The following is a 27,486-nucleotide window of genomic DNA, read 5'->3' on the forward strand; positions in this document are numbered from 1 at the left end:
TAATGTGCCTGGTTGTAGTTGGTCGGGGAGGGCCTAATGGATATTTCAAGGTGGGTCCCTCAATGAGCCTGTTTGTGTCAGTGCAGTAGTCACTATGGGCCCTGTTGCGTTGTTCAGGTTTCCATTATTCAAGCCTGTAACCTAAAATCAGCTTCCCCTTGTAAAAAACCTCATGACTAAGTCCTTGGCTGGACAAGTGCTGGGTAATAGGTGAGAGAAAGAGCAGAATGCCTGAGACTCTCTGCTTGGCAACTTCCTTCATCAATCCTATTGGAAAGATCACAACACTAATAAAAATTCAAAATAATTGGAAGAGAATCAAAAAGAAAAAGGGAGGGGTGCCTGGGTGGTTCAGTGGGTTAAAGCCTCTGCCTTCGGCTCAGGTCATGATCTCAGGGTCTTGGGATCGAGCCCCACATCGGGCTCTCTGCTCAGCGGGGAGCCTGCTTCCCCCTCTCTCTGCCTGCTTGTGATCTCTCTGTCAAATAAATAAATGAAGTTAAAAAAAAAAAAGAAAATGAGATTCTAGAAAACTAAAATTGGAAAGAACATTGACACTTGTTTGGGAATGGAATTGGGCCCACATTCTGAGGACAGCGTCCATATCTACACTATCATTACATAAAACAAGTTTGAAGTTCTGGTCTCTTTTAAGGACACTAATTCTATCATGGGAGTTCCACTCTTATGACCTTATCTAAACCTAATTACCCCCCAAAGACCCCACCTCCAAATACCATCACATTGGTGGCCAAGGCTTCAATATATGAGCTGGAGTGTGGTGGAGGGGGGCACAAATATTCGGTTTATAACAGTCCCTGACATAAAGACTGCCTTCCATTGCAGTTGAGTTTAAGAGCCATAGTTTACTTGGATATAGCACACAGATGGTGATTGGTTGATGTGGTCAGGTGCTTTCTCTTGGGGAATTTGAATAGGAGGTTTACAATTAGTCTGTAGTCCTAGAAGCAATAGGAGCTACCAAATCATGTAGCTGAGTCATGACCACATGGTGGATAAAGCACCAGAATAGGAAAGAGCAGATACCATCTGCTAAGGGAGGCCACTAGAGAAGATGGTCTCCTTAATGACCTTCCAGTTCATTCTCGAGCAGGTCCTTTCCTTGAAATAGCCTTAGATAGCTTTAGGCTTAACTAGCTACAAGTCCAGAAGAGTTTCTCTTCCAATAAAAGTCCTAGGATTGAGTATGATTGAACTGATGGGGTCACATGACCATCCTGAGTCCATCACTGTGCCCTGGGCAGTGGAACTCTCATTGACTGGGTCACGTGCCCTCGCCAGGAGCCCAGGGAATGGGGTCTATCCCACCTGAAGCATAGCATGCTATCATCAGAAGGGAGAAGAAATACCAAGCATGCCAGAAGAAGAAGCCCATGTCATCTAAGCAAAACTTAGTTTCTTACCATCTGAAAAAGTCCATGGAATGCAAGTACCATTCAGAGAAGTCAATACCCTGTTTTCTCTATCCTGTACTGACGTCTGGTTCCGCAGCCATAATTTGCATAGCCCCGGTGACAACAAACTTATCAGATCTCTAGGTGGCAACCTAAGGTACAGCTGAGCAGCCCACACTGTCAGCGGGTTCTTCTTTACAATGTCCCCAACCTGCCTGTTGCCAGTTCTTTTTGGTCCTGTTTCCGTCCTAATGTAACAACATTTCCAAATGGCTTCTCTTCTCCACATGACAGTCTTTTGAATTTCAGAAGATAGTGAACAATTAAGAATGATTACAGGGAAATTAAAATCATTCCCTGAAAGGGATGTATTTTCTCATTGAACCTACCCGTAACATTAAATAACTCACTCCTACTCCATTAAAAGAAACAAGCCCCAAACCAAAAACAATAGGAATCCAAATATCCCTTCTCCCCTTCCCCCACATGAAAGCTTTTATAACAGCCATATTGCTATAAATAATATGCCGTGCTGTTGAATGAGTGAGCCCCGGGCCTACATAATGATGTTAGCTGTGTAGAACAGCAGGTCCGCTTCTGGATGTGGGACACGACCGTGGTTTATATGGACAGGCCAAATCTGACTAGCAGGGAAATAGAATGAGGTTGCTTCCAATTGGTTTTGTTTAATGATATCTCACTTTTAAATGCCACTTAAAGAGTTACAAATGGTTAATTGATCTGCAAATGAGCCTAGAAGCACCTGGGATATACACCCAAGGGCGCTCTTGGGATCTAGTGACTCATTGTGCTTGTTGGATAATCAGATCCTTTCAGCACCCTGGCAGGGCCTCCTGTAGCTAGGGGTTCTGACTGAGGCTCAAAGTGAGAAGATTCCAGTGACAAGAAGATAGCGCTCCAGCTTTTATCTCTAGGCAGCTGGTCTATCGGCTCAGGCCCCCACAAGACCTGAGCTACCTGCCCCAAGAGAGGCAAAGAGACTTCCTAATCCAATATGGTGAGGCCTCTTTAAACCTGGAAGGGCTGGCTGTTGGGCAACAAAGGTTGTGCTTTCCAGCAGGTCATCCTGGGAAGCTTAAAGTCAAAGGTTGTCTTAGACCTTCAGCTAACGGGAGCCTTTTACATCTTGCAAATGTCCATCAGTGGACAGAAAAAGGAATTTTTATTGGCTGTTCTCATCTGGTTCTAAGGTCCCTAGTCCCACGAAAAGGAGAGAGCCTATAACTTGCCATTTCAAGGTAACTTATCCATTTCCCGAAGAGGAGTTTGGATCACTATTTAGTAATTTCAAAATTACAGCTTCTTATTAGAGGTGGTCTTCGTGCCATTCACCAGGTTCTTACTACTCTCCTCCAAGTTGTCCCTTGCCTACCAGCTGTGTCTCAAAGCTTTCCTGCCTGGGCTTTGGGGACAGTATCTCTGCTTGCAAACCTTGCACTGCCTCAGTATCCAGTCTGTGCCCTGTGACCTCCCATGTGCTGTGGAGACCCCGATGATCCTTGGCTGCACTGTTGTCTCACTCCATGATGTGACTCCACAAGGCTGCCTCTGGTACCACCCCTGGCCATTGCTGCTCTGTCATGCCTCCATGTTATCCCGGATCCACAGTGTGTTCAATGTGGAACTTGTTTGGGATGCCCTTGGACTCTCCTTCAACCTGGTTAGGGATTCTAGCACATCAGCCCTGTGACAGATGGAGCAGACGCTTCTGGAGAACCCCACAGCAACTAAACCCACTATTCTTTCTGAGCCTGTCTTGCAACTCCTCTCAGACTTCCCAGACCTCTGACCTCTTTCTGCTAAGGCTTGTCATAAATTCCATGTTCTGACCTCCACTCTTTGCTTCTGATTGGAAAGGGAACTCGGGTGCTTAAAAATAACAAAGTAATGTTTTTGCTTGTTTTTAACCACCAGTATTGTGTTTATTCTACATCATGGCATGACACTTTGTTTTTTTCTGTCTGAACAAATTTATCAGGTATAATTTATACACCATAATATTCACCCAAAATAATATGGAATTCAATGATTTTAGTAAATCTATAGAGCATTCCTATAACAACAACAACAAAAAAAACAAACCGCTTTTGTGCCTATTTGCAATTAATCCCTGTTCTCACTCCTAAACCCAGGTAACCTCTGATCTGTTTTCTCTCCATAAATGTGCCTTTCTAGACCTGTCCTCATCGCAGAATTATGTAATTTACAGCGTTTTTGTCTAGCTTCTTTTACTCCATGTGATGTTTTTGAGGCTGATTCACGTTCATCCGCTTAATTGCTGAATAGGATTCTATAAATAAAACAGTGTGTTTATCCACTTACCATTTGATGGACATTTGGATAAGTTTCTGGGTTTGGTTGTTATCAATAATGTTACAAACATTCATGTACATGTCTTTATGTAGTCATATGTTTTCATACCTAAAAGTGGAATTCCTTGGTCATATGGCAAATTTGCGCTTAACTTTTTTTTTTTTTTTAAGATTTTATTTATTTATTTGACAGACAGAGATCACAAGTAGGCAGACAGGCAGGCAGAGAGAGAGGAGGAAGCAGGCTCCCTGCTGAGCAGAGAGCCCGATGCGATGCGGGGCTCCATCCCAGGACACTGGGATCATGACCTGAGCCAAAGGCAGAGGCTTTAACCCACTGAGCCACCCAGGTGCTCCTGTGCTTAACTTTTAAAGAAACTATCAAACTATTTTCCATAGTGGAAAATCTGACACACTCACCAGCAGTGCATGAGTGTTTCAGTTTGCATTTCTCCACATCATCACTAACTGTTGGTTAAATTTTTTAAAAATTACAGCATTTTTAGTGGGTGTGCAGGTCTTATCGTGGTGTTTTGTGTATTCCCTCAATGACTAATGAGGTTGAACTTCTTTTTATGTGCTTGTTAGCCATTCATGTATCTCTCATATTTCATTGGTGAAATATCTATAAAATCTTTCATCCATTTTTTTAGCTGGTTATATATCTTTGTATTTATTTACGTTCGTCATCTTTATATATTCTGGATACAAGTTCTTTGCCATGGATATGATTTGCAGAATTTTTAAACTAGTCCATGTCTTGTCATATGATCTGTTCTTAAGTGGAATGGTTTTTTATTTTTGGGAAGTCCAATTTATCATTGTGTTTCTTTTATGGCTTGTACTTTTGGTGTCCTATCTATCTTTTCCAAACCTAAGTTCATGAGGATTTCTCCTGTTTTCTCCTAGGCGGTTTAGAGTCTTAACTCTTTTTTTTTTTTTTTTTTTTAAGATTTTATTTATTTATTTGACAGAGAGAGACAGCCAGAAAGGGAACACAAGCAGGGGGAGTGGGAGAGGAAGAAGCAGGCTTCACACTGAGCAGAGAGCCCGATGTGGGGCTCAATCCCAGGACCCTGGGATCACGACCAGAGCTGAAGGCAGATGCCTGACGACTGAGCCACCCAAGCGCCCCTAGAGTCTTAACTCTTAAATGTAAGTCTATGATCCATTTTCAGTTGATATTTGTGTAGGATGTGGGATAGGGTGTATGGTCTTTCTTGTTTTTCTGCGTGGAGATAGTCTATTATTATACTAGCAACATTTTTTGAAAACAACATCATTTCCAATTGAATTGTGTCGGGTGCCATTGCTGAAAGTTGATTGTCCACAAATGTAAGGGCTTACTTCTGAAGTCTCAATTCTCTTCATTAATCTGTATACCTACCCTTTGCTAATACCACACTCTCTTGGTTAATATAGCTTTGTAGAAAGTTTTGAAATCACATAGTTTAAGTCACCTAATATAGCTCTTTTCAAAATTATTTTGGCTATTTAAGTTTATTGCATTTCCATATAAATTTTGGAATCAGCTTGTCAAGTTTTACAAAATCCTGCTGAATTTTGATAGCGTATATTGAATTTCTAAATCCATTTGGGGAGAAATGCCATCTCAACAATGCTAACTATTCCAATCTGTGACCATTCACATTATTTAGATCTTCTTTAATTTCCCAGTAATATTTTGTGATAATTTAGTTTGGAAGACCTGGATTTCTTCAGTTTATTTCTAAGTATTTTCTTTTCTTCAATTTTGCAAAAAAAAAAAAAATTGTTTTACTAATTTTGGATTGTTCGTTGCTAGTATAAAAATAAAATTGATTTTTGCATATTGATCTTATATTCTGTGACTGTGCTGAATTTATTTAGTAGTTTTAGTCAACTTTTACTTTTTGGCTGATGACCTTCTTGTCTGTTAAATATTTTTATTCCTTTGTTGATTTGAGAAACTATTTGAGTTGTTTTCTCTAATGATTATATTATATATTTATCACAATCTACTTCAGAATAAAATTAATTCTCTTAAAATGTAGAAATTTTGCTCCACTATAGTTCTATGCTCCATTCATCCTCCCTTGTGCTACCATATATACATATATATACATACATACATATATATACACATATGTACATACATTATGTACTATTATATACTATATACTAGTACTATATGTATTATTATATACATATACATCTTTCCATTTTATAAACTCGACAGTGTTTAAAATTGATTTATATAGTATTAATGTCTTTTAATATTAAACCAAAGTACTTTCATTTCTCATAAATCTTCATTAGTAATAAGTTCTTACAATCTTGATTTATGGAGTATAAAAAGTATTTTGGTTTAATACTTTTCAGAATTATGCTTCCATTTTAGACACTGGCCACTTTGACCTCAGTGGCCACTCTGCTGAACTGATCCTTGACTACTGTCTTCTATCATCTGGATTCCAAGCTTCTTTTTAAATAAGAAGTGCCTAGTCCTTTTAGATTTAGTGTTCTTCCCTGTTCCTTGTCATCATCATAAGTCCCATGATTCGAATCTTCTGTTCTCACACTGAGTCTGGAACTCGAGATCCAGCTGATTCTTGAGCTGCTATAGTCCTGCACTACGTGATGCTATGACTGCCAGATTCTAATATCTACCTCTGCTGACGTGACAGCTCAAGCTTTTACCAAACAGAAAGGCATCCATTAAAAAAACCTGGGGGTACTTTTGATCAGAAAAATGATAAAATTAATAACCAACCAATGATGGTTCTATCAATGCTTTGCTGTCTCTTCCATAGCTTGCATGCCGCCTAGCTTCTGTTGTGCTGTGTCTTTGGTATTTCTACCTCCCAAGTAGTCCATGTACCATTCTCTTTCCACCTCTGGGCCAATGCTTCTCCCAGAGCAGCTCTGTGGTTTGGTTACTGATGATCCTTTAATGTGGATCCTTTCATGTGTGGTCTCTGTATACCTGATCCAGTACTGTTATCTCTAGGGCATGGGAAGGCCCACCTGCCCTTATTTGGCCTATGAGGATTCTTCTTGTTTCTCTTTGTTTTCACCCTATCACAGAAACCTCCTTCAGATGGGAGTTTTGTACTCTGAATGAGTTTTCATCTCCATTTAGTCTTGGACTGTTTTGTTGTATCTTCCATTTTACTCTCTTTTCAGGACAGAAACAAGTCTGATTCTGCTGCTGCTTCTCTCCATTTTTTCCCCATCCCCCTCCCATTTAACACATACCTTCCCTAAACTGACACTGGTTGGCTGAATAGTAAACCCTACCCCCACCAATATGTTCATGTCCTAATCCCTAAAACCCGTGAATGTGACCTTATTTGGAAAAAGGATCTTTGCAGTTGTAATAAAAATCTTGAGATGAGATCAACCTAGATGGGCCCAAAGTCCAGTGATAAGTGTCCTTATAGGAGACAGAAGAAAAGACAAACACATATGGAGGAGAAGGCCATTTGAAGGTGGAGTCAGAGATTGGAGGGCTAAAGTCACAAAGTACACTGATGAGCCACCTGAAGCTGAAAGAAACAAGAACTAAATTGCCTCCTAGAGCCTTTGTGGGGAGCACAGCCCTTCTCACACCTTGATTTCAGAGTTCTGGCCTCCAGAATTGTGAGAATACATTTCTGTTGTCTTAAGTCACCACATTTGTGATAATCTTTGACAGCAGCCCAAGGAAACTAAGACACTGATCTTTTCCCAAAACTGACTAACCACCTCCCCATGGAATTCAGTTAGCAAGCAGATTAAGCTCAAGCTTTGTGTCTCTTCAAATCTTGCCCTACATTTGCTTTTGGCTAAAATTCTTTTCTTTCTTAGTCCCCTCCTCATTCCTATTCCTTTGTCAATACTTCCTAACATCTATACAAGTACCATATTGCACTATTCCTTCATTCTCTATTTTATCGCCATAGAACTATGTAAAAAACAAGTAGGAGGGGGGGGGGCAAAGGACAAATACTATATACTGGGGACCAGTCACAATTATTAGAGAGATATCCAAAATTTCAGCAGAGTGGTTTGATTTCTGTATAGGTATATTTCCACTCAGTTCTGGCATTATCCCAGAGCTTGGTATAAATTCACTTACACGGCCAATGGGAATTAATAAAGCACCTGTCTACATGGCTGTCTGAGAGATTGAGACCTGCCCTTTTCCTCTAAGAGGCTCAGCTCACTTAATTTGATTAACTATGAACCTACATAGGTTCTCTTCCCTTCCCTAGAGGTCAACTCTAAGGAGGATCAATCAGGATTAGGTTGGTAGAATTTGTAGTTATTGCCAAAAATTACCCCCCCCCCTTTTTAAGATTTTATTTATTTATTTGACACAGGCTTCCTGCTGAGCAGAGAGCCTGATGAGGGGCTCGATCCTAGGACCCTGAGATCATGACCTGAGCCAAAGGCAGACACTTAACCCACTGAACCACCCAGGTGCCCCCAAAAATTTCTGTTATGATGTCCTTAGGGGATCAGACCACTCCTCACCTGTCTCCCTAACAGGAATCCATATCAGATCTATAGCATTACAATGATTTAATAAATTCCCTTCCATATCAGTTAACATAGCTTAATGATCATGTCCTGGATACTTGTTAAAACATAAACTGAAGGGCGCCTGGGTGGCTCAGTGGGTTAAGCCTCTGCCTTCAGCTCAGGTCGTGATCTCAGGGTCCTGAGATCGAGCCCCGCATTGGGCTCTCTGCTTAGTGGGGAGCCTGCTTTCCCCCCTCTCTCTACCTGCCTCTCTGCCTACTGGTGCTCTCTCTTTAAAAACAACAACAAAAAACCCATAAACTGAGTCAGCTTAGTGCCATTTATCTCACAGTACTGGGTGCTGTGAAATAAAAAAGAAAAGGTTCTTGTCTTCTGCCCATGATAAGTATACGTTCCTGATGGCTTCAAGCATCATTTCTTTTTCTCTGGATTTCACTTTTCTTTTTTGCTCCATAATAAAAAAGTAATATATACTACAGCAAAAAATAATATGCTATCAAAATTAGGGAAATAAAACATCACCCATACTTCCAGCATGTGTAAGTAACTACTGATAATATTTGGGTATCTTAAATATGCCAAATTGGGTATATTCTTTGATTTCTCTGCAGAGGTGGATAATTTTTGCTTCTGTCAAAATAGGCTCATACTGTACGTATTATTTTGTGAACTGTTTTTTGAGTGCATGGTGCATTGTTGAACATTTTTCCATAGTCTGTTAGAACTGGCAAGAAGATGTACCATTCTTTTGACAGCAAGGTTTGTTTACCTTAACAGCCGGCTGATTCTAGCAGTCTCCTACTGGACCATGCTGTTGACTTGCAGAGGGATCTTCCAAAAACACTGCTTATACTCCTAACCCCAGAGCTGAGTCCTTGATAAGCGTTCTACCTTCAGCATCCCTGCAATGCCCTAAGCCAGGAGCCTTCACGAGACTTTCGTTCCAGGCTGTCCTCAGCAGACTCTGGTTAATTTATACATATTTGATTTGCATCATTTCTCACATAAATCCTTTTTGCAAATAAGGTTCCGTCCAGAGTGCTTTGCTCATTGTTCCCTAAGAGGCCCCTCAACCTCCCCATCTTTGCTAAGAAATATTTCCTCTGCCCACGTAGCGTCCCTCACCTACTTTCGTTCCTTGCCTGGGTTCTTCTCTGTCCTTAATGCCCAAATCTTTTCTGACACTACCATAGTCTCTTTAAAGGCCCTGGCCTCCAGGATCTCTTCCTCTAGAGTGTGTATCCGCTAGATCACTCATTCTGTTGTAGAGGATATGTGGCTAGCAGTCCATGAATTTCTGCACACTCCCCAGCCAGGAAGGGAGCTCTACTGGGGGGGTGGGTGGAGTAAGGTGGGGGGCTGAGTCCTTCATCTCTTTGCTTCATCAGGATATAGAAATTACCAACTGGACAATGAAAGACACCTATTGACACGGTGATCAATGCATAATGATGACAGAGAATTGACCTATGGGCAGATAATGTAAGAAAATGAAAAGACCATGGAACAAATCCAAAATGACAGCATGAGGTAATTTCACATAATTGAAACAATAGCAGCAACATTAATAACAACAACCATGCAACTATGCATGGAAAATAAAAATGTGCAAACCAAGCAGATATTGACAAAAATGTTAAAAATTGGAAGCCTGAATTAATGTGACTTTTTCCTTCATGCTTTCATGTATCCATCTTTATTTTTAAATGATGTGGTGATACTGTTATGGTAGAAAAAAATTTTAAATGTATTTTATTTGCAAGAGTAACGCGTGTGCATCGTGTGCATCGTAAAAACTTCAGACAATATAGTACTTGAAAGAGTACAGAGTGAGAGCTTGATCCTTATAACCCCCAGATGAGTTTTATTTTTAAATGTGATGAAAGCCTAAGGAGTCTCCTACAGTAACTTTCAGCAATCTGTCAAAAGGAAGCACTTAAATGAGAAGGAATCTCATAGGATCTAAGATCTGTTCTTTACAACACCTCTGTTTTGAAAATGAATGGAACAAAGAAGTGAGAGCACACATCTTTTATAAAGATACATTAGATATGAGGTAGAATGACAATAGCTTTCTTACCCTAAGAAGACCAGCACATTTGAACTGAAACAAGGAAGTTTTAACCCATTAATGTATGTTTAGAAAGACCTTCAGGTTGCTTATTTTTCTCAGCCCCATTGGGTAAGGGTGACCTTATGTGGAAAGCCCTTCTGAAGTGTGATTTAGATTTAATTTTGCAAGGGTGAAGATGAATGGTTCTGTAAGTCCAATTAATTTAGAAGTTTAATGAGGGCAGATTCTTTTCTCCCTTTCCTCTGGAATAAGATAGTGACTAGAGAAGCTTTTGACACAATGCCTGGTGCTGAAAAATTTCCCCTTCCTTCCTATAATATTTTCAGTTTAAATGGCCGTGAAATAAGAGTTTGAAATATACTATCTTAGAAATAATTATAGTTCACCAATTCTCTGCAGCACATGGGATTTCTTTGGTGAAATTGTGACATGATCTCCCATTGCACTGGCTAGGTGACTGTCATGATGTGGCCGTCAGTGCCTGTGAGTGTGCATCACAACTTTCAGACTGGGGGTCAACAACTTAGGAGAAAAAAATCCCAGAGACAGTAGTTGAGTGAGTGTGTGTGTCTGTGTGTGTGTGTGCATTGATTTAGGTATAATTAATATACAGTGTTATTAGTTTCATGATTCCACAGTTCTATTACCTTCTTAGTGCTCTTCAAGATAAGTGTACTCTAAATCCCCTTTATTTCACCCATCTCCCCTCTGACAACTACTAGCTCTCTGTATTTAAGAGTCTGCTTTTCCCCCCTCTTTTTTCATTTGTTCATTTTTTAAAAATTCCACATTTAAGTGACATGAAGTAATATTTGTCTTTCTCTGACTTATTTCACTTAGTATTATACTCTCTAGGTCCATCCATATTGTTGCAAATGGCAAGGTTTAATTCCTTTTAATGGCTGAATAATATTCCAGTTTTTATGTATACCACCTCTTTATCCATTTATCAGTCAGTGGACATTTGGGTTGGTTCCATATCTTCACTATTGTAAATAGTGCTGCAATAAACATTGGGGTGCATATATCTTTGGAAATTCTTGTTTTCATTTTTTTGGATAAATACCTAGTAGTGGAATTACTGGATCATATGGTAATTCAATTTGTAAGTTTTCTGAGGAATCTCTAGACATTGTCCACAGTAGCTACACCAATTTGTAAGTGCACGAATGTTTTGTTTTTCTCCACATCCTCACCAACACTTGTTATTTCTTGTGTTTTTTATTTTTGCAGTTCTCACAGGTGTAAAGTGATTTCATTGTGGCTTTAATTTGCATTTCCCTGATGATGAGTGATGTTGAGCATCTTTTCGTATGTCTCTTGGTCATCTTCATGTCTTCTCTGGAAAATGTCTATTAAAGTCCTCTGCCCATTTTTAATTGGATTATTTAGGGTGGTTTTGTGTGTGTGTGTTGAGTTGTATAAGTTCATTATATATTCTGGGTACTAACCCTTTATTGGATATGTTATTTGTAAATATCTTCTCTCATTCAGTAGGTTGTCTTTTGTTCTGTTGGTGGTTTCCTTTGCTGTATAGAAGCTTTTTATTTTGGTATAGTCCCAACAGTTTAATTTTGCTCTTATTTCCCTTGCCTCAGGAGACCTATCCATAAAGATATAACCAAAGCCAATGTCCAAGAGATTGTCCATGCTTTCCCTTGGGAACCTTATGACTTCAGGTCTCAAGCTTAGGTTTTTAACCCATTTTGAGTATTTTTTGAATATGGTGAAAGAAAATGGCTTAGTTTCCTTCTTTTGCATGTAGCTATCTAGTTTTCCCAGCACCACTTGTCAAAGAAACCTTTTTCCCATTGCATATTTTTGCCTTGTTTTTTACAGATTGGTTGACCGTATAAGCATGGGTTTACTCCTGGACTTCATTCTATTCCATTGACCTCTATGTCTATTTTTTTGTGCCAGTGCCACACTGTTTGGATTATTATAGCTTTGTAGTATATCTTAAAATCTGAAATTGTGATACTAACAAATTTTTTCTTTCTTAAGATTGTTTTGGCTATTCAGATTCTGAGGAGTATGTGTCTGAAAAATTACCATTTTACCAACACACAGAATGACTGTGTGGAAAGATGTGGATGTTGATGCCTGAGTAAAATATCCAGAAGCATCAAATTCTGAATGTGAATACATTTGGGGAATACCTTAACTGATTTCTCTTATATTTTTCCTTTCATGCATATACAAGAGTGAAATTTGGGGCACAGAAGTCCAACTAAGTCAAACGACTCTTTTAAAATAAAAAAGTTTAAGGGATAAAAAAAATCATTGTGTCCTAACAATTGACCATAGTTTTTATTTTAGTGGTATACAAAGTAATAATGCATCTTAAGCTTAACGATATCTTAGACTGACAAATATTTCTGACCAACCTGTTCTATTATAAGGCAATGGCAGAAATCATACCAGTGGTTACTAAGTGAAGAGGAATTAATGACATTTGTAAGGATAAATAAATAAACTGACCACATGTCCCCATTTCCCCCCAGTTTTATGTCCGAGTTCTAGGTGAGTTTCTGAGAATTTACGTACCATGAAGAGGCCTGAGAAAAATAATCTGAATTGTGAATTTCCTGTTTTTCTATATCTGCTTCCTATAGTTATAACACCTTGTGTTGAACATATAGAGTGAAGGATAAATAAGGATATCTTGCTGATATATCTGATATGTCACAAGTTTCTAATTAAGGAAATATCTTATCAGTGGCTATGGGTATAGTTCAAGTATTAATTGAAAAGCTTAACTGTCCTAATTATGTTTTCATTTTGGACATGTGGCCAGTGTTGTGAAAAAATTTGTCTTGAGTTTGTCCTCAGAGTTCCCTAGTAGGGGTTCTCTGGTGAAACTCCCTCCAGGGAAGCAGAAGCGTCTCTATCTGGAATTTTCTTCTATTCAGCAGAGCTCAAATATTTCCAATTTGGCCTCTCAATTTTACTTTCTCTGTTATTCCAAGACCTGTGCCCATGCAAATGTAGGCCCATTGTTACTTTGATGGCTGGTTCAATTTGTCAGAATATAATAAATTTTTCTCCAAACCCAGATGTTAAGAATTTCTGATAAATAGCAAACTCTCATCTTAACAATTTCTCTTTTAACCACAAATAATAATAAGCACATAGAGTGGATTGCCATCTGTACACTTGCATGTTTAAAATTCTTCAGATAGTAGCAGATTCTTTTCTGTTTTGAATGAATCTGGTTTTGCCTGGCTGCATAATTGAATGTTTCCTGGCCCCCACTGGCTCTGATTTCCAATGGCAAAGAAGCCATAAATCCCAAGTGGACTCAGCACAAAGCATTGGTTTTGACTTGACTTGTAGGAAATTGAGTTAGTCAGACATGTGCCAGGTAATTTGGAAAAACATGTTTTCTTGAGCAAGAAGAATAAAGTATTATGAAATATTTTAAAAGGTTGATGGAAAGAATCCCTCAAAGCTACCTAGCATGGATGATTTAATTGTCTGAAATGTCGAGACTTTTAATGTTGAATTTCCCCTCTCCCTCATAATAAAAATAAGGCTTTTAAAAAATGATATTCATAAAATGGCACTGTTGAATGCCCTTCTCCTACAAGGTTCTTGTAGTGAGGAGCGGTGTGCAAAGGGATTGTGAACAGGTCTTGGAGGCGGGCTCACCTCAAGTAAACCCCAGTTCTGTGTTACCTTGGGCAAGCTATTTCACTTCTCTGTGTCTCATGTTTCATCATCTCTGTAGGTGTCAAAACATACTACCTCCCCATGGGATTGTGTGCAGATTAAATGAGTTAATAATATATAGAGAGTGTTGCTGAGAGTTCCTAGGATACAGGAAATGCAGTGTAAGTCTTAGCACTGTTAGCTGAGGTCCCCTGGTAGAGGCTGTTGGAAAAACTGACTTCCTAACTGCCCTGCTTTTAATAAACGGAGATGGAGACTTAGCAGTTACAAAGTGCCTACTCTGCAATTCCTACAACCATCCAGAGAGGCACCTTCTTGCGCCATTTTGGGGAGGCTGCTGAGGCACAGGGAGGGTGAGAGTCCTGCTCTGTGGTGTGCAGGAAGGAAGGGGCATGGCAGAGGCGGGGTTTATCCCCAGCTCCCGCTAACAAGGCGCTCCACAGTCCTTCTGCATTGCCATGAAGATTCTACAATGAGCATGAGAAGATAGGGTGCGGGTTCAGTAGCCTGTGCTCTGTTTCTAACCAGCTCTGTCACTGCGACTCAATGATCCTTTGATGTTAATGCCAAGGAATTCCAAATATCAGGTAATGAATCGAGACCAGTTGAGACCCAGGTGAAACTGCAGAGTAAGTGACAGTTCAGCACTCTGCGATCTCATCTCGTAACCTCCACAGCTCTCTGTGAATGCACCCTGCTGAATCTACAGGCATCCCTCTTGTCGGTCAGCTGAGAACAGCAGCATGGAGATTTATAATGACACCCGAGGTCACAGGAAGGGGACAGAACTGGGTTTGGAACCCAGGCCTTTGCTGGCTATAGCAGGCCTCTGGCCACCACCTCCTGACCTGTCTGAGGTTGCTGGTTATACAAGGCCCAGGATAGAGCAAGCCCTTGCAAGGAAAAACTGGCAGAATGAGATCACTAAGAACGAGGGAGGGGTGCCCAAGTGGCTGAGTCATTTAGGTGTCTGCCTCTTGATTTTGGCTCAGGTCATGATCTCCAGGTCGCGGGGGTCCAGCCCGGTGTTGGGCTCTGTGCTCAGCAGGGAGTCTGCTTGGGATTCTCTCTCTTCCTCTCCCCCTGTGTGTGCACACACACACTCTCTCAAATAAATTAAAAACAAACAAAAATGAATAAGGGAAAGTACTAGAAACACCTTGAAAACTACCACCCTTAGCACATAGAGGCTTCTACGACTGTGGAAAGGAACAAAGGAGTTCTATTTGGAGGTCTTCTTTGCTGCACATTTCTAACACCAGCTCAGGATGTAGAAGGGGCACAATAATGATACCACCGTGGTCTCATGAAGACTTCCAGGAGCACCTTCTTTAGAGTGTTCCAGAAGATACGTATTAAAATAAAGAACAGTATCTGTACCTGTGCTGTTGTGTGAGGACTGCTGCCATGATGAAATACTATAGATTGAGGGGCTGAAACAATAGACATTTATATTCTCATGACTCTGGGGACTGGAAGTCGAAGGTCGGGGAGGGGAATCATAGGGTCCATTTTTCTTGCAGCCTCTCTCCTTGGCTTGCAGATGGCTGTCCTCACCCTGTGTCTTCACAGGATCTTCCTTCCATGTGTACCAGCGTCCTCCTCTCCTCTTCTTATAAAGACCCCAGTCCTATTGATTAGGGCCTGCTTTAATGACCTCCTTTTACCTCAATTACCTCTTTAACCCCTGTCTCCCTGTATTTCTGTCATACACGTAATCCAGCCACATTCTGAGGTACTTACTGAGACTAAGGACCTCAACATGTGAATCGGGGTGGGGGTGGGGGACAAAATTCCACCCATTACTACATCTCTGTCTACATTTATATCTCCATCTTCACTGATACATCATCTGTGGGTCTTACTTGAATCTGAAATAATAATAACTCTTCCAAGTCTTACTGTATGACAATAACAGGATTCCTATCTAATTTCCCACCTTAATTAGCATGTAGCCTGTTAGCACAAATTTATTGGGCATGAGCCAACCATGAGTCGATTCCCGGACACCTGCGGACTGTCGCTCCATTGATGCTGGGAAGGGTGAGCGCAGCTGAGTGAGTCCCCGATCTTCCAGCAGGCTGTCAGAGCCTGTGCGGCGTCCGATCAGAAAAGGCCCATGGCAGGCCGCACGAAAGGGGCTTGCTCGGTCAAGTCTCCCTCTGGTCCATTCTTCTGTTCTTTGAGAGCCGGGCTGAAGGCAGACCCTTGTCAGTACACGAGAGGTGCAGATGTGAATGTGGGACAATGACTTGCTCCTTTGAAAGCAGCAGCCTGGGTGAAAACTAGACTGTGCAGGATTTTCTTTTCTTGTCTTTTTTCTTCGTTTTAAGGAATCCAGTTTATCCAAGAATCTGGCATCTTCCCATACATCTCCCTTCCTCCCTCCCTCCTCCTTCTTTCCTTTGCTTCCTGTCTCCTTCTCTCAATTATTCATACAGTGAGGGCCTGCTCTGTATAAGGCACTCTGCTTGGTCCTGTGGGGGATAGAACGGTGACTCAGAGGTGCTCTGCCTCGCATGTTTTGTTCTGTTAACTGCATCCCCAGTCTGGTTCGGGTTATGCTTTCAGAGAAGCCTGAAAGCCATATTGGCTAACAGTGTGCTGATTTCCGCGCCCCCCTCTGCTTCCCCACCCCTGTGAAATTGGCAAGACTCTTAGGTCAGCCCCTAGCCGCCTTTCCCCTCAGCCAGTGCCCAGGGAAGCTCCGGACCCCCTGGGCCTGTGGTGATCACCACGCTCTGTCTTGCCTACCAGGCTGCTTTATTTCCCTTTCTTTGAGCTGTTCCTTTGGATTCCTCCCACTTCTTCCTCTTCTTATTTTGACTCTTTTCTTGATACACATTGATCATCTCCGATGAGCCAGCTTCGTGTGAAAACATGAAGGTTCTAATGATCTGCTTCCTCTCTGCCCACTGCTGTTTATTCCAGGGAACACAGACATCTTCAAGAACTCCCTCCTGGGAGCCCAGGGTAAGAAGAAGGCCTCATTTGTCCCTTTCCGCAACCCTCACCCCCCTCTGAAAGTTATTTCTCAACCACTGAACAGTAGGTAGTAGACTTATTTTCTAAAATCAAGAGTGGGAAGGTCATGAAGGGTCAAGGATGAGCTTCCACAATGTGGAATGCAGGTTAGAAAATGTTGAGATTCATCTCTGGAGTAGAATCCAAAATAAGCTCATATTCTACTGAAAAATTTTCATTCCTATGACCTAATTTAGCTGGAAAGAAGTGGTCAGATCTGCTTTTTTTTTTTTTTTTTTTTTTAAACACAGAGCTACAGCCAGAAAGTGTGTTCTCCCCACACTTGCCAACCCCTGGGAAGATGACCTTCCCTCTCCTGTTCATCAGATACACGCCTCAGGTGAAGTCCTACTCCTTGATGAGGGCTGCCTGGGCATACTTTGAGCTCCTTGAGGTCCAGCCTTTGCCTAAGCCAACTTTGTAGCCCAGCAACAAATGGAGACCAGTATCTGTTAGGGACTCCATAGAAATGTGGGGAATGAATCCAAGAACCTTCTCTAGCCTTCTGCAATTCCTCTCCTGCTTAACACTAGCACATTTAGTGTCTGAACCCCTCATTGGAGCACTGATGCACCTCTGACTTGTTAATTAGCCCCTTTAAGACTGAGTGCCTTGTCCTTCCCACACATTGCCAGTTCCTTGAGGAGAGGGACAGTGCATCATTTCCTCCTGTATTTCTATTGCCTAGTACGGAGACGGTGCTCACAGATATTGTTGATTGAAGCACTGTTCCTTTTTGCCTGGCAGCAATGTCTGTTGGAAACCACAGTTAGAAAACTGATTTTGCAGAAGCCACGCTTTTATTGTAAGTACATCTACAAAAGGGGTCTGGCTTCTGTGTATTTCAAATGGAGAGACCAAGCGTTACCGGCCCATTGGTGCTTTGCTGTGTTCAATCACATTTCTTGAGCAGTTGCTTGGCACCTGACACTGAACCACACAGTGTTTCTGCCTCATGGGGGTTCAAAGTCAAGAGGGGTGTTTTGCTGTCCAGCCCTGACCAGGGATTAGTGTTTGTCAGCACCAGCTGGCCCCAGATGACTGGCGGGCACTGTACATGGTTCCAGACACCTGGCCTGGACCTTCTGGGTTGTGACATGCCCCTGCGCTTACCTAGCGTAGCCCGCGCTCTGGCTGGTGCCCAATAGCTGTCTCTTCCCCTATCCTTGGTCCTCCTCTGAGACCCAGAATAGATTTTCCAGCAAGTTAGCTGTCTTGACTCGAAAAACTCTGCACCGTGTTTTCTCTGGAAACTTCAAACTTAGCGTCTCAAGGAATAACGGCAAAGGGGAAATGAACTCTGACAAGGCTAATAACAGGGATTTCAAGTAGCGTTTTAGGAAGCCAGTCGCAGAGTATTCACGTGTTAATTCACTGGCGTGTTCTGTGGCAGGAGCACCCCCACTCTGCCCTCCCCCAGTTCCAACTGTTGTGCTGCAGCGGGATTTGGTGTGAGTCTGGGCAGAGCCCCCCCTGCCCCCCTTTTACGAGCTGCCCTCCCGATTCTGTTACAGGCAGAGTCTGGTGAAAGTGATCCTTGCCTACCAGTCGCACAAAGGCGAGGAGCTCTACCAGCCTGCTCCTCCGTGCAGCTGCAAACCGGTGCCAGTGCGGGCTGTGCGCGCCGGCTTTTCACCTGAAAATGAGTGGGGAGGGGTCTTGACGAGTCCCGGACACCTCCGGGAGTGGGGCGGGGAGGGAGCTGACAGCCGGAGGGGCTGGAGACCGCTGGTCCCCAGGGATCAGCTTGCCATTAGCTGCTTCTTGGAGGCTCCGCGTACCAGTCGAGCATCCTATCCTGCCTGTGGTCCAGAGGGTTCTGGCGGCGCATCTTGCGGTATGCCTGCGTGGATTTGAGCCATCGCCCAGAGGCGAGCCCGCATTCAGACACGGTGCACCAGCTGGGGCAGGGCTGCGTGCAGTCAGTGCGAGCGCTCCGCTTTCGGCGTCTGCAGAAGCCTCCCGACTGCATGGATTTGGCTGGCTGATTCGCCGAGGTGACTGCCCAGGAAGACTGGCGAGCCTGATCCTCACTCCAGCTGCTGTGACAACTTCGGGGCTGGCTGTTTACTTCTCTGGGGGCCCGGGACTCTGTTGGGCACCGCAGTCGCTCCTGCCACTGGCCGGGCTCTGAAGTCGGCCGCGAGGACTCCTCTGACGGCATCCCCAGGAAAGGGGAGGGGGGGAGCGAGGAGGGGTTAAAAGACAGCAGAAACCCCCCCAGCTGCTCAGCCTCCCGTGACTGCCTGTGTTCTGGGGTTCTGAGAGGGACCGCGCGCTGCCCGGGGAAGCAATGCAAGTCTCCATAGCCTGCACAGAGCACAATTTGAAGAGCCGGAATGGTGAGGACCGACTTCTGAGCAAGCAGAGCTCCACCGCCCCCAATGTGGTGAACGCAGCCCGGGCCAAATTCCGCACGGTTGCTATCATCGCGCGCAGCCTGGGGACCTTCACCCCTCAGCATCACATTTCTCTCAAAGAGTCCACCGCAAAGCAGACTGGCATGAAATATAGGTATGGATGTCAGATTCCCTCTCCCCGGGCTTTTTGTGTGCTATACAGGGGCAGTGGGGGGCAGTTCATGCGTTTTGAAAAGTGTGACTTAGCCACGGGCCGGTTGCCTAATTTAGAATTCTCCCGTGTCTTGAAAAAAGCTCCTTAGGAGAGGGGAAGCCCGAAGTGGCTGTGCTGTGAGTGTATAGTATTTTTTTTTTTTTAAGGCAGCCTATTTTGTACATTCTCAGGTGCTGGGAACACCTTAGGGGCTGTATGAATTCCTGTCTGCACAGAGGAACACAACTGCTGGAAGCTGTATTGAGATCAGGGTAGTTTTTCAACTGCCAGTGTGATGGTCCTATTTTATGGCGTAGACTGTAGTTTCTGTGATTTTACTACTCAAATTAGTTTCCCATCTAGTACTGCATACTGATTTATCTTTCAAAAGACCAAGACAATAAATGCTATGCAAACCCTTAAGGAAGTTTTGTTGCAGGAAGAAACGCCCATTAATGTAAATTACATTGAACACTGATGTCTTTGAATCCAAATTACTACTTGAAATAAAATGGAGAACTTCTTGTGAACTAGGAAGAAAAAGTTAATTGTTGTAATGTGAGTTTCCTCATACATTTTGAGCTCCCTCTTCCTCTAGGTTGTTTTCCGTAGTTGGCAACCTTCCTGGTAATAGTTAATGTTCTCCTTAATAAAGAATGACTTAAATTTGATAAGTAGAAAATTTCATTATTCAATTAGGTGACTTCTGCCATCTCATTCTATCTGCTTTGCACTCAGCCTTCCTGGCTTTATTTCTTTAAACCTACTGCACTTTTGTCTCAAAGTCTTTACAGATGTAGAGGAGAGAAGCAAGTTGCGCATCTTCCAAAAGGCTTTGGTTATTCTAGCGTGCAGATAGGATTTTTGTCAATTATTTACATTGGAAATAATGTAATTATTGTTATTAATGTAATTTTTGTTAGGAACCCAGTTTTAGGATGGAAAGAACTCAATGTGATTAAAATAATGCACACCTGAGACCTCCCATGTGGGGCTTCTGAAAGAGGCATTTAAATCAATTTCTATAAAAGTTACTCTTGTGATTCTTTGTGGAGTTACAGGAGGGCTTCTCATTGCAAAGGCACAGAACACTCTTGTTTTGATATATTTCTGAGCCATTAAGAAAGCAAGCCATGGGTGTGGATTGGGGGGGAGGGGGTACCTAAAGCTTTTTGCCCCAACTGCAGTAGGATGTTAGCAGCCTGACTTCGGGCAACTCTGCTTTCCCCAGTATTGCCATGGTGGCGAGTGGGGCCCTACAAGGACAGTTTGCTAACCGAGGCTGCAGTCTCCGGTGCACTGGCATTTTGGATGGCTGCTTGTGTGGTCCGTGCCCAGCCTTGCCCCACAGACACTGAGCTGCTCTGCACGCAGCTGGGGTGCTGCGAAGGGAACAAGCTGCCGCCTTCATCAGCAGGGCCAAGAGGAAGGCGCCACCCGGAGATAAGGCAGATTCCAGAGGTGACCTGAAGTGTGGCCGCCAGCATTTTAGCAGCACCTTGAGCTTTGAGCTTGGGCACCTTGAGAAGAAATAAAAAGTAACACCCTTCGTCTCTTGTGGCAGAGTTTCATAGATGTTCATGCAGCATTGTGTTGGAAGAGTTTGCTTTTACGAAGGCAGGACATTTCCATTAAGGTTTTTCTGGTAATATTCACAGCTGAGCTCAGGCTGGAGGATAATTGCCTGGCTTTACAAAAGCTCAGTGTGCGAGTAAGATTCACTTGGGCATCTTCCATTACTGGCAACTAAGGACAGCTCTTTTCTGACAAAAAAAGTTAGCCATCTGTGGTTTTTCAGTTTTCTTTGAGTCATTTGTTGTTTATGGTGACTGGACAAGTTTCTCCACTCCTCTCTTATCCAGAACCATTTTACCTATGGTTTTGTTGTGTGTGAGTAGGACTTAACCCCTCTCTCCTTCAAATTCCACTCAGAGTGCCTTTAGGTAAGAGATTATAAGATTGCGTCAAATGTACACTAAGACTTTCTTAGGGTTGGTGAGAAACGGAGGAGGGAGAGAAGGATTAGCTCTGTAGTTCATAAAATATGATAGAAATATTTTTGTTAGCTGAATTGTCCTTTTCGTTGACCTTAATGTCACTAAAATATCATGTGTGGTTGATAACAAATAGCAAAAATTAAAAAGTGGCTAATCGTGTTTACAATACCTTTCTCATCTTTAAATAGTTTCTCTAAGCATAGCTTAATCTGGGATCCATGAAGTCTATAGAAGATTTAAAACAACAACAGGGTCTTTTCATACATCTTTTTCCCAAGGGGAGGGCTCCTAGCTTTCATCAGAATCTGAAAATGTCTACTACTCACTTTTCCTTTTTGACAAAAAACAGTGTTAGAGTGTAGAATTTTAGTCAATAAATATTTATTGAGCATCTATTCTGTACAAGGAACTCTACTAGAACTGGTTTCACAAAGGTGCAGAAAGCAGACTAGATTTGGGGCTTATATTCAGGTTGGGGAAGCAGACCACAGATAAGAAAATAAAAAGTAATGCTCTATTAGGAGAGATTCTTTGGAAGGCTATATTTGGAGAGGGTCATGGTCATGCCTGGGCTACCTCAGCTTCTTTATTTTGAGGCTACCATCTCTGCTTCAGTTTCAGAATTATGGTTGCCTCTTGGAGCATGAGGAATGGTGCCCAGATTGGCCACCTATTTGCCAACCCAAGGACTTTTTTTTTTTAAGACTCCAACCCTGCTGCATAAGGTGCTACAACCCTGGCAAATGAGTAGAATGCTTTTCACTCATTTAATGCCTTATCATTTTTAAAGCCCCACTCCTATTCTAGCCTGCGATTACCATCCATCAATTAAGAGCTCATGAACTTGGGATTTTAGAAGGAATTAATGTACACTTATGTGAAGCATCTGAATTTTGCAAGAATAAAATACTCAAAGCCACTGTTACCTTCACATTGCCATTGTGCAAAAATCTCACATAAAGTTAGCTTTTGTTTCAAGGCTAAGGATGAAAAAAAAAGTCCACTAGAGAGATCTGCTATTTAAATGCTACTTTCAGCCTGAAAGAACAAGATTCCACCTAACATTTATCCTGGGGACTATTCTGTTTGTAAATAAGACTATTTCATTTCTTATAGTTTTTACATTTGTGCTTTGTTAATACATGAGAGTTTATTTTAGTTTTGTGTGTTTTTAATTCATCACACTGTGTTAGAGTTTGCTGTATACTCTGATATATGTAGACACATACACACTTTTCATCCTGTGAAAGCTAAATCATTGAGAATAGAAATTAAATCAGATTTGTTTTGTTGTTGTTGCTTATTTGGTTGGTTGGGTGTCTTTTTTTTTTTTTTTTAAAGATTTTATTTATTTATTTGACAGCCACAAGCCCGGGGAGCAACAGGCAGAGGGTGAGGGAGAAGCAGATTCCCTGCTGAGCAGGGAGACTGACCCAGGGCTCAATCCCAGCACCGTGGGATCATGACCTGAGCTGAAGGAAGATGCTTAACTGACTGAGCCACCCCGTCACGCCTGGTGTCTTTTTTTAAAATAACATTTTAAAAGGATCCTCCTGGCATTCACATGGTCTCAGAGCTTTTGCCATTCAGAATTGAGCACATTTGTACTGATAAGCTACCCACCCCCATTCTAAAATTGTTACTTTAGTCCTAGAACAATTTGAATATTGATGGACCCAATTTCATCTAGAAAAATCTTACCTGTAACCTATATACCCATGTCAGTAAAACATTGTGCTATAATGTCACATATAACAGGCTTTGAAATTCTTACAAGAATCAATTTTGTTGAGCAATAATCTTTAAACCCCACTTTAGAAAGTTATTTTTTCCAGTTTTTTTAGGTTAATCATATTAAGCCATTTTTTGTCACTTTAAATTTTTTTTGAAATATTTACAGATTCACAGGAATTTGAAAAATGTAGAAAATTTCTGTGCACCCTTAATCCACTTTTCTCTAGGGGTAACATCTTCTGTAACTCTAGCACAATATCAAAACTAGTAAATTGACATGGTACTATCCACAGAATTTATTCAGATTTTACCAGTTACACATGTATTCATATGTGTGTATGCTTATATGTCTACGTGTTTTTTTTATCACATGTGGAAGTTTGTGTAACCAGTACAGTGAAGAGTCCAAACTATTGTATCACCATGAAGCTCCCTCAGCTACCCCTTTATAACCACATCATATACCCCTCTAATCCCTAGTCTTAGGCAACCACCACTCTCTGATCTAGCTCCATAATTTTCTTGTTTCAAGAGCATTTATATAAATGGAATCCTATAGTTTATAATTTTTTGGGATTTTTTTTTCACTCCGTGTACTTCTCTTCGGACCTGTCCAAATTGTTGCAATGGTCTCAATGGTTCATTCTTTTTTTTTTTTTTTTTTTTTTTTTTTGCTGAGTAGTAGTCCATGGTATGGATATTTTGGTTTTCCTTTGGTGGATGATTTGTTTAAAAAAATCAGGTCATTGTCATTCTTATTTTTAGCATGCATTAGATAACTTCAGTTTACAGCATTATCCTCAAATTCCTTCCATGCCTTTCAGTAGCTCAGGGAATACAATCCAAACTACCTAACATGGTGCCTGAGCTTGTTCATGGTGTGGCTTCCATCAGTTTTTCCCAGTTGCCATTCTGTTCTCATCTTTCCTCTGATGACCACATGCTTCATCAGAAGGAGGACTCCTCATAGTACCCTGAACCTTCTTGTTTTCTTATGCTTCTGTATCCTTTTCTATTCTCATCCTTCTACTCTAGAATTTTCCTATCTCACTTGGTCAGGCAAACTCCTATGCATCCTCTAAGACCCTAGCATCACCTTCTCAGTGAAACCTTTCCCGTCTCCACTCCATGTAGCATTACGTAAGTGCTCTTTACTGTCTCTGCTGCAACGAATTATTTCTTTTATGGAAAGTATTGATTGCATAGTGTTGCTATTATCTATTGCATCAGTATCTATTTAATCTTCCCCATTAGTCTCTGAGCGGCTTGAGTTTTGGAGTTCATTCATCACTATAACCCCAGAGTCTAACCTGGCCCTTGGTATGTGATAACAAGTCAAGAAATGCTTAGAAAATGAACGGTGACACCTGTGGGACACAATGTTAAATGCTGGTCATATGAAGTGGGAGGGTTGTCTCTTGAGTATTTACAGTTTGGTGTGACTAGAGATCTACCCAAGAAGGCTTGCATATGTTAGTGATACAAAGAATAATTGTTGCTGTAGTTTGAGGAGACTTCATTCAGCAGGGGCACTAGGAGTCAGGGAACGGTCCCATGAGAAAAGCCAGCGAAGCTTGGTATTGAGGAAGGAGAAGCATCAAGATGAGCAGAGAGGAGGAGGAGAAGTGCAGGTCGCCGTAGGGGTGGGCAGCATGTCCCAAAGACAGTGCATGTACTGGTGAGAAGTGCAGTGTTCGTGCAGGGAAGCGGGGGAGAGAGCATCTTGTAGAGGTGAAGAGAGTCAGGTTGTGGCACTTGGGAGGCTAGGGCAACTCATTTAGACATCAGGTGAACTTTAGCATTGGAGGTTGCTGATTTTCGAACAGCTTGTCTAGTTAAAGCTCTGTTAAGAAAGGATTAACCTGGCATTTCCAAAGGGGGCGGGGGGAATGGAGGGGTTATAAATGTGAGGTAAAGAATTTGCTTAATTCTATAGCATTCTCTGTTTTCCTGCCGAGGATCAAGACTATAGTGAAGACTCAGACCAGACGTCTTTCCCATGCCATTCCTTTCACAGCCCCTTCATTAAAGCACACGTGTCCTCTACCGTTCTTTACCTCCCACGAATGGTGGGCAGATTCTGAATCAAAGCAATTGAAGGGAAAGATCAATCTTGTCAGCCCATTACGTAAAAGGCAGTGAGCGTGTGTGTGCGCGTGCGCGCGCGCGCACGCGCACACATATAGGGAAAAGTGGGAGGAAATAGGTGGGCTGAAGAGGGTGGAAGAGAAGAGCCAGCTCTGTGGCTGTGTTTCAAATAGAAATAATTTGATTTCAGTCCAGAAAAGAGAGCAGCTTGTTATTTAGAAAGCCAGTATATATTTATACATATATATGAAGAATGATTTTATATATATATGAAGAGTACCATTGTCATTTCCACGGATACACATGGATGTGGGCTTTCCTCTCTTCCCCAAAGCAAAATGGTGAGAATGGGGAGGTGGAGAAACCTTCCTGAAAATTAGTTGCTGATTCAGTCTCATAGAGTTTATTCCACCTCTGCAAGGCAGCAGTCAGAAGTCTGGCATCCATGGGATGGTGAGAAAATGGTAGGAGGGGAGGCAGCCTCCCGGAAGTTGTTAGGCAAATGCTGTTCCAGTTCCATAGCTCTGTGTGTGTGTGCATGTGTGTGTGTTTTGCGTGTGCATGCATATGCAGCCCATGCAAGGGAAGCAATCTTTCCAAAGTGTTTCCAGAAACAGTTTTACCTTCCATCTGTAATCTTCAGTTGGGTTGTTGCAGATGAAGTGTCTAACCTCAGTCCACTCACTGCCCCTCTTTGGAAGTACGTTCATTTTCTAGAAATCCTTTCTCTATAAAAAAAAGTTCTGCAAATACTTGAACTTGTAGTAATTGGAGAAATGTCTGAGAAGGGGAAAAACTCCCCTGCAAAAGAGAGATCAGATTCATAAATTTGACTTTGGATTTTCAAATTCATTTCTTCAAACTTATAATTTGTCAGTATATTCACAAACAGAATGGGATTTAGGTTCAGTGAATCAAATCAAAATATAGAACTCTTGTTTTTTGTTTGTTTGTTTTTTTAAATTCAAAATTTCCCTTAGGAGAGAAACCCTTGCATGAGAAGAATTGAAATCGTAAGCATTGCCTCCTACCTTTCTTTTTTTTTTTTTAATTTTTTTATTTTTTATAATCATATATTTTTATCCCCAGGGGTACAGGTCTGTGAATCACCAGGTTTACACACTTCACAGCACTCACCAAAGCACATACCCTCCCCAATGTCCATAATCCCACCCCCTTCTCCCAAACCCCCTCCCCCCAGCAACCCTCAGTTTGTTTTGTGAGATTAAGAGTCACTTATGGTTTGTCTCCCTCCCAATCCCATCTTGTTTCATTTATTCTTCTCCTACCCACTTAAGCCTCCTACCTTTCTTTATAGGAATATCAAAGCCATTCTGATAGTCCTCAGACATGATTTAAAAAAAAAAAAAAAGGATTCTGTGCTGGAAATTGGTCATTTCATGTTTAAAAAATATTTGGTCACCAGTTTTCCACTGTTTTCAGAACTGAAAAGTAAAGAGTGATAGAGATTAAAGAACTTTAGGCAAAAGTCTTACAAATTTCCATTTCAGTATTGAGAATTTTTAATCCCATGTGATCACTGGAAATAAGGGAGTTAGCAGTGCAAGAACTTGAGATGCCATCTAGTTCAGTCCTATTATTTATAACTGCAAGAACTTGAGATGCCATCTATTTAGTCCTATTATTTTATTTTATTAAAGATTTTTATTATTTGCCAGAGAGAAAGCACAAGCAGACAGAGCAGCAGGCAGAGAGAGAGGGAGAAGCCAACTCCCCGCTGAGCAGGGAGCCCGATACTGGCTTTGATCCCAGGACCCTGGGATCATGACCCGAGCCCAAGGCAGCCGCTTAGCCAACTGAGCCACCCAGGCGCCCCCAGTCCTGTTATTTTATACAGAATGGCCAGTTCCTTGGTCAGAGTTACTCAAGGAGCTGATGGGAGGGCCAAGGCCAAATGCAGGTCTTCTGACTTTAGGAGCAAGATTCCTTACACTCCTTCAGCGTCTACCCAGCAGCTGCCGGATATGCCCCATTTTTCAACTTGGAAAGAAGCACAGTACATAAAATGCTTCCAGAAAGGACAATTCTCTCCTATACATATGCATACTTTGCAGTTGAAACTTTCCTCT

At 41.9% G+C, this 27,486-nt stretch overlaps 1 protein-coding gene across 6 annotated transcripts in view; it reads left to right on the plus strand.

Annotated features, from left to right (window-relative positions):
- The window catches only part of KCNAB1 (potassium voltage-gated channel subfamily A regulatory beta subunit 1), a 400,144-nt gene that overhangs the window by 126,876 nt on the left and 245,782 nt on the right, over positions 1-27,486 (plus strand). Inside the window, exon 2 of one of the 6 annotated variants that reach the window (XM_082685473.1) lies at positions 4,723-4,903. The exons of 4 other annotated variants lie outside the window; for them this stretch is intronic. In XM_082685473.1, the coding sequence (XP_082541599.1) occupies positions 4,902-4,903 (2 nt within the window). In that variant the 5' untranslated portion in view covers positions 4,723-4,901. Of the gene's footprint in view, positions 1-4,722; positions 4,904-18,442; positions 19,539-27,486 lie in introns of those variants that run through there. One more of the 6 variants, XM_082685471.1, reaches the window with a different exon arrangement.

Source organism: Mustela nivalis, assembly GCF_964662115.1.
Source record: "Mustela nivalis genome assembly, chromosome: 1".
In the NCBI taxonomy this organism is placed as follows: domain Eukaryota; kingdom Metazoa; phylum Chordata; class Mammalia; order Carnivora; family Mustelidae; genus Mustela; species Mustela nivalis.